An 8,155-nucleotide genomic window follows, 5' to 3' on the forward strand; every position below is an offset into this window, starting at 1 on the left:
TTTTCACAAATATATGCATTTTGTGCACACTTTTCCCCCTGGCATATGCATTTTGAACACATTATTTGGCTGGAGATCTGCATTGCAGAATTCATATAAGCGTGAACTTCAAAGAATGGTTGTGTTTTGCTTCAAGTATTGTTTCGGAAGGTGTGAGTTAGGTAGATTTGTCTTTAAATGTGAACATACTCAATTTCCCCCCTCCCTAGTGACAATCTCAGAAGTACAATTATGCTTTCTTATAAAGCTGGTAAGAGACAGCTAATGGCATGGTCTTCTGTGCGGTGTTGACATAATCCGAAAGGGGAAAGATTTTGTGCATGGTAGCACAAATATTCCACCTATATGCCTGACAGTTTTCAAACAAGTTCAGAACCTTTATATCAGCACCACAAACATTACACTATTTTCCATAAGAACAAAGCATTGCCCAACTGGATCAGACCAATGAACCATCTAGTCCAATGCTGCCTCTAGCAACAGGCAGCCAGATGGTCTAGGAAGCCCACCTGCAGAGCATGATCCTGCCTTATTTGTTCTCAGCATCTGGTAATGAGAGGCCAGTAGCAATTGAATACAAAATTTCAACTTTTAGCTGTCATGGTTAATACACATTGATTGGCCTACTTCTTATGATTTTTTTAAAAAGCCGTTTAAACTAGCAGCCGTTATCAAATTGTGAGGGGGAGGAATCCCCCCTCTAAACTGGCTATTGATCCATTTAATTAGATGGTCCAAGTTCTAGCATTATGAGATAAATCTGTATTTCTTCAATCCATCCTCACTATTCTCAATCTTGTAGCAAGCTCGTCAGAACGTCAAGCATTATAAGATCCACTTAAACCTTCCCCACACAAGGAAGATGTTTCATCTCCAACTTGATTGTTCTGGATGTTCTTTTATACCTTTTCTCTGCTTTGTTATTTTTTTAAGGTAGGTTTTAAACTGCGCACCAAATATTTTGATCCTGAAATTCATTTTTTGCCAATTTTTTAAAAATTGATTTTCCATAATTTTAACAATGTCACCAAATGAATACAAACTCAATACAAATTTAAAAACCCACCCCAGATGCATTTTAGTACATCTCAATAATTGTATGGAGAGTTGGAAATGGGAAGCGTAGCTAAAAGAAAAGTTGGTTTGTGTGTCAAAAAACAACTAATTTAACAAAAAATAAAATAACAATTAGTTACTAGCAGCTCTAAAGAAACAAAAGCCCTGTAGATCAAGGAACAATAACCACCTTCACACCTCTAAGAACAAAGCAGAGACAGTAAATACAGTGGCACCTCTTGTTACAGACACTTCAGGTTACAGACTCTGCTAACCTAGAAATAGTACCTCAGGTTAAGAACTTTACCTCAGGATAAGAACAGAAATCGCATGCTGGCAGCATGGCAGGCGCCATTAGCTAAAGGCAACTCAGGTTAAGAACAGTGTCAGGTTAAGAACGGATCTCCAGAATGAATTAAGTTCTTAACCCGAGGTACCACTGTATGGCTGCCATAGGTTGAGGGTGAGCTAGAAGCCCTGAGCCTAGAAACAGCTGCAGAAAATCTGCAGGTGCAGCTTTTCCCAGCAATACATCTCCATGATGAGAAAAGTGCCACCCTTTTTGTAGCATTTAAAGGCCCAGGATGTCTTTGTTAATTAACAGGATTGCGGGCCTACTTGATCAGCGCATTATTATTTTTGTTCTGTCCTGCTCACCCTAGCACAGGTGGCTCCTTTTGTCCATCCCTTATTGAAGCACGCTCATTATAAAGCCCCCTCAAAGGGAAGAAGGAGGGACATGGGAAACAAACTCTTGAAAGGATGTGAAGCATCCACTTCGTTCCCCACCACCACCTGTGCACACGTGAGAGCTTCCCAGAGCAGAGCTTCCTGAAGTGCCTGCATGTGTGTGTGTGCATGCGCGCGCACACACACACAGAGAGACATGCACACACACATGTGCAGAAGCAGCACAGAAGGGAGAAGGATGGAACCATTTGATCCAGGAATTTCCAGTCCTTTATATAGAGCAGGGTGGGGGGAGCTCTTTTGCTGGAAAGAATAAGAAGGGCACAAGCTGCTTAATTTATTTCCACATAAGCTTCCGATTCCATTCACAGGAGCAATCCTGTTGTAAACAAATGAGGTTCCTCCAAGGTTAATGGTTTGCAAGGTGCTGCCTTCAATTCGTGATAAACCAGCGCAGGCTTTTTGCACTGCTAGGTTTGCTGCACACACGGGCATAGCAGCGGCTGAGGAGGTGCTATACTGGCTTTCTGCTCCCAACATTTGCTTGCCCCCCCCCCTTTTAAAAATTGCTGTTTGAGAGAGCTCTCTGTTTGACAGAAGTGCAAAGGCGCTGCTGACAGGACACCCAGACAGCCGACGTTTTCACAGGGCTGTGGCAAAAGAGCCATTCCCGCCTGGCAGCTGTTTAGTGAGGCTCCCTTCCTGGGAAGCTTCCTCTCCATGCAAGGCCCTGTGGGGGACATCTGCATGCCTCACAGACAAGATGCCCCAATAGGTGCCTTCGAAGCAGCTGGGGGCAAAGGCTTGAAGAGAGCAAAGCTGTTTCTTTGGTATCACTTGATATGTCCACTCCACTTCACTGTGGGGCGGGGTTGCGGTGGACCACATATATTAAGTAAAATAGAAACATTGCCACCCAACCCCACCCGCACTCACCTCTCCCCCCTTTTCTTCCTAATGTCTCAACAAATGAAACTGATCTGTAAAAAATGTTACTTGAAAAAAGAGAGAGAGAGATTCCACATACTTTTGTAAACCAAGAAAATCTTTAATAAAAATACATTTAAAAAAACAAAACTACTACAACACTAGCATAGCTTTGAAGGACTTACACATTAATTTGCAGAGTTAGCCTGGCCACTCTAGTTGTCAATGGCAGAGTGGCTGTAGCATGCAGGGGACCTTAGTTTACACAGCTAGACACTTTGAGTGCCCTAGGAATAATGCATGAATGTTTCAGCACTGGGTAACACAGTGAGTGTAGCCATCACAACACACTAATGGGGCACCTGTCAGTGCTGCTCAGGGTGTGTTTAGTAAATATAGGGGTGGGAGAACTTTCCAACCTCCATAAATTTGTTGAACAAAAACTCCCTCCCTTCAACTACAACCATGGGCCCTGCTGCTGGGAGTCCCATCCCCCTGCCATTGCAACTGCTGGACTATTTTATTCATTGTACAACCCCACTCCAGACACACATCTCTGACAAATCTCGCATAACATAACACAAAATTATCTCGCATAACGTAACACAAAATTATCTGGCTTGGGCAACAAAATGACTGGTAAGTTGAGTACAGCACCAGCTGCCTTTGCTGTGGACCTGATTGCTGTCACTTATTTGGAGAGGGTCCTTTTGCTCCTGGAAGTTTGTCCAGCAATACTTGGTAAAAGCCGGTCATCTTTCTCCTGTAGCTGCTACATATATCTCTCAGATGATTCAAGAAGAACATTGCTACACGACACCATTGCTCAGCTTTATGATATCTGCCTAAAGAGTTGTAGTATACTCCTATGTTCCAAGCTCTAACCATGAGCCAGAATATTTCTGCATCTGGATAACTGGGCCGCAGCACCATGCTATCCAAAGTCTTCAGAGCTTCTTCAAAATAGGCCTGTGACTCCGCCAGTGCATATACATCTGCTCCAGCCACATCAGATGGCAGAGAAAGCTGAATCAAGTTATGTATACATTTGCTGAAAGTGAGTGTATCAAAGGGTTCACTTTTGCTAACAATAGTCAAAACCTTTCTGAGGGCCTTCTTGGCGAGTGAAGGGTAGTAAGCTGGTGGCTCCATGGCCAGCGAGGCAATTGTTTCCAGTGTCTTAATATCAATATTGGGCCTTTGCAACATTTCATCCAGAAGACTGTTTACTCTCGGGTCGTTGAGTTTCGCCCTTGCTTCAAACTCATAAAGCAGAAGTAATATATCTGCTGGGTCTTCAGGAAGGTTGCCAATTTCCTTCAGATACATCCCGATATCCCAACAAGTCTCTATGTGTCGGAGGGCCTCCATCAGTAGTTCATTCTGGTCAGTAGAGCTGCTCCGTCCTATTTCAAGACCAATGGCAGCAGCCATAAGCAGGCATAATCTCTGGTCAAGCAGAACTGTTTTCTCAGAAGGACAAAGCCGAGAGAACTTGAATGAAATTAGAAATAAATCCTTTGTTAGTCTTAGGCAGCTCCCGGACAGGGCAGCAAAGGTCCAAGCAATCTTCCTGAACCACTGAACTTCACTGACTCTTGTTTCCAATGTTGTCGTGTCCTTTCCGAATTCTTCATCATATCTATAGTATGCTGCAGTCAAGTATTTTAGAAGGTTCTCCAAATCAGCAGTTATCTCCTCTGCGGCTTTTCCTGTGATTTCATACATTATAAGTGGAACCAAACACTTAAAATTTGCAGCTATTAGTCCACAGTCGTCCAAGTGCAGAGATAAACACTCCAAGGCCTTTATAGCTGCACAATGTTGCTTATTCTCTAAAGCAAACTGGGCAGCTAATTTCAGGAGGCTAGCCAAACTTTGTTCTGGCATCCAGGTCTTTGAATCTGGATCTGTTACTGCCTTCTCCATTTCATCAATCGCATCGGAAGCTGCTTCCATATCATTCTCTAGGATGGCAATTTTATAAAAATAAAAATAAGTGAATATGCAGTTGGGATGGTGCCTCTCTGCTCTCTTCAATGCCTCCTTAGCCTTGAGAGGCTCTTTCAAGCTAAGAAAGCAAGCAGCCATATTCCTTTCCAAACTTGCAATGTTCTTGTCTATTTGTCCACTTGAGTAGAGTTTGAATGAGTAAGTGTACCACTGAAGGGCTTCATAATACTTTTCTTCCTTATAGTACTTGGCAGCTCTATCCCACAGAACATGGTGCAAGTGGTCCAGTGTTTCAGGATACAGACACTTTCCTTGGTTGTGGTCTGCAATAACACCTTCAATCATATTTTGGGCAAGCGAATCATTCATTCTCTGTATCAGGAGTTCAATATGAAGAAGAATGACGTTGCCAACATCCGGGAATCCTTTAAACTTCTCAGCAACTGAGTCCAAAAAGCCTAGCGCAATGGTCTGCCTCTCATGCTCCAGAAGCAGTTTTGCTACATCCACAAAAAAATATAGAGGAAACTCATGATGCAGAAGTTCAGTAATAGCTGTGCCAAGTTCTGCATCTAGCACATCACCTTTCAGGAGAATTCTAATTTTCAAGAACAAACCAGCTGGATGCAAATCTTCCTCATTAGCCATGTTGACAGCCATGAGAGCTTTGTATTCATGATCTCTGTTCCCCCAATCCATATAGACAGTACTTAGTAACCGCAGTATTTTAGCCTGCATTTCTTGTCCATTGGAGTATTTCCTATCCATCTTTCCAATTTCGTAACTCTGGCGGAGCCAAAAGGAGCTCTCTTCATATCTCTTCAGTGTGTAGTGATCCACACCAAAGTTATAGCACAGGCGGGAGAGGTAACAGGTCTCTTGTGGCAGCCTCGTCAGGAAGTTTTTGCACTGAAGAACACATGTGACTGCTTTCTGATGATTCCCTTGAGCAACTGCCGATTCAGCTTGGAAAGAGAGAATTCTGAACACGCCTTTCTCTATATTGGATTTGTGTTCACAAATATCAGTCTCTCTAGTACTCCTCTTATTCAGCAGGGCATAGAGTTTTTCCAGACTATTCAAAGCAATCTCAAAGAATTCATTGGCAAGATCAGATTTTCCAACATCCACATAGCCTTTCCCAGTCTTTATAGCCATCAAAATCTGCCTCCGCACTATCTCCTCAGAAGGATCATCTCCTTCACAGAACTTCATCAGTTTGCAGGCTACATGGAGCAACTGAACTTTCTGCACACCAGCCATAACACAGTTTTTATTTCTTGCCATGGTCCAATTCCATAAACTGAGTGCAGTTTCTTCAACCTTGACCTTCTGAATATTGGTAATGTGTCCTTTAGTCACTATCTCTGTCTGTCTGAGCAGAATGTCTACATCCACTAAAATCTCTTTTTTCATCAGTTCTTCGATTTGCTCTTTTATTTCCATAACTGGGTCAATCTTGTCCATTTCTTCCACGTAGAAAAACGGCTCCATGGTAAACCAGCCCCTTCTCACTCCTCCAACCAACAATGTGCTGACCAAACCCCTGCTGCTGGGAGTTGCAGTCTGACAATATATGGTGGGCTGCAGGTTCCACTCCCCTGAGTTAGCAGATATATAGTAGAAGAGTGTCCTGGTCCCTTGGCCTACTTGGCAGCAAGTCAGTGTGCTGAGTCCAAAATCTGAGGGTCAATCCACACAAGCGAAGTCCAAAGGTCAGGAAACAAGGTTCAGGGTCAATCCAAGTAGCCGAGTCTGAAGTTCTACAGTCAAGATACAGTCCAGAGTCAAACCCAAAGTACAGTCCCGTAGAGGTCCAGGAGCATCCAAGTCAAGGTCCCTCAAAATGGGTAGTTGAGCAGACACAACACTGAAGTGCTCTGCTTCCCTCTTGCACTTTGCCTGCTGATTGCAGCACCTGGGCCTGATGAGGCATGTGACCCTCACCTGTTCCGAACCTACTCCAGCTGAGGAATCACACACCTCCTTCCAGAGCTAGCAAGCCTCACCTGGCCAGCTAGGGAGCTGGGATGTGGGCCCTTGCCTGCTTTTGCCTCCTAGAGTGTACTGTGTTTCCCTGAAAATAAGACATAGTCTTAAAATAAGCCGTAGCAGGATTTATAAGCATTTGCGAAAGATAAGCCGTACCCCGAAAATAAGCCATAGCAGTTTTGGAAGGCGCCAAGGAAGAGGCGAGGCTGGAGCTCTGAGGCCTAGAGACCTAGGTCGACCTCAGCGGATAAGGTAGGCCTGGGCCTGCGGCCTTCTCCCCACCACCACCACATGGCCCTGTTGGACTGTGGGGGAGGGGGAGGAATGCTTTGGGATCCTCTTTAGAAGAGAATCCCTTCCTTTAAAATATTTGAATAAATTATTAAACGTGCCAGGCAGCCTTGGGCGGCCTGGCACCCCTCCCGATGGCCTGATGGTTGGGGGGGGGGAGGCCTTTACGAGCACCTCTTTTGCTCCCGGCGGCGGCATGGGCCGTGAGGGGGGGCGCCGCTTCATGCGGCCTGGCCCCTTCCTCGAACGGGATGACTTAATTATATTTGAACAAATGTAGATTGCTGTACCATACTGACGTAATAAAAATAGCACATCCCCTGAAAATAAGCCATATTGTGTGTTCTTGAGGAAAAATAAATATAAGACAGTATCTTATTTGGGGGAAAACACAGATTACCTACTGCTCTCTGCTCTTCAGAGTCCACCCTGTTTGTGGAGACAGGGGCCTGTCTGACTCTAGTGATGGGCCCTTGCTGCTCTGGTTCCTGTGCACTGACCCCCACCCCCTCATCATCCTCCATTACCCCGTGAGTACTTCCTACACCAACCTCTCCTTCCCCATCTCCAGCTTTCCCCGGTGTGTCCCAGTCCCGGCTACACCTCTCGCCAGGATCCTCCTCCTCCTCCCCATAGTCCTGCCAGTTCATGTTACGGAGCATTTTAGTCAGTAGGTATAACTTTCCTCAATCCTGCAGGACAAATTGCACCTGCTGAAATTCTGCCTTGTACCCCCCAGCCATTAGGCAGAGAGAGATGCTTAATTGCTTCGGCTAGAAATGTTGTCATCGTTATTATTGTTTTAAATGTTTTGCAAGCACTGTGAGCTGTGCTGGAGACAATGTAAATGCATAGCATACTTGCATAACATTCAAGAAACAAGTTGCCTGAATAATCTATGAGCATCTCCAATATGGACCTTTGGCAGCAGAAGATTCCCATAAACATGAATGTGTATTGTAGACAGAGCTGGCCATGCCATTAGGCCCTGCGAGGCAGCTGCCTCGGGCAGAATAATTTGAACACCATTACAGGACAGAAAACTGTCATGTGTTATTATGTTGCTTTTACCAAAGGCAACGGAGAAGAGGTGGGAAGGCTGTCATTTGGACAGTCCCCCTTAGGCACTGAAATGTTAAGGTCTAGTCAAAAATGCTTGAGTACGTGTACGTACAGATATCATTCAGCTACTTTCTGAGCATAGTCTGCTCTGGCAAAACTAAATTGCATAAGGAACACAAGAAGC

The 8,155-nt window shown here is 44.5% G+C and overlaps 1 protein-coding gene across 1 annotated transcript; it reads right to left on the minus strand.

Annotated features, from left to right (window-relative positions):
- Window positions 1-3,265: 3,265 nt before the first annotated feature.
- On the minus strand, window positions 3,266-6,125 carry LOC117041828 (testis-expressed protein 11-like). Its single transcript, XM_033141054.1, has one exon. The coding sequence runs from the start codon at window positions 6,118-6,120 to the stop codon at window positions 3,361-3,363; it is 2,760 nt and encodes a 919-aa protein (XP_032996945.1). The 5' UTR covers window positions 6,121-6,125; the 3' UTR covers window positions 3,266-3,360.
- Between the last annotated feature and the right edge of the window lie 2,030 nt (window positions 6,126-8,155).

This window comes from Lacerta agilis, chromosome 2 (assembly GCF_009819535.1).
Source record: "Lacerta agilis isolate rLacAgi1 chromosome 2, rLacAgi1.pri, whole genome shotgun sequence".
In the NCBI taxonomy this organism is placed as follows: domain Eukaryota; kingdom Metazoa; phylum Chordata; class Lepidosauria; order Squamata; family Lacertidae; genus Lacerta; species Lacerta agilis.

Coding starts and splice junctions, on each gene's coding strand:
- LOC117041828 (XM_033141054.1), bottom strand. CDS start 6,120: ATGGAGCCGTTTTTCTACGTGGAAGAAATGGACAAGATTGACCCAGTT.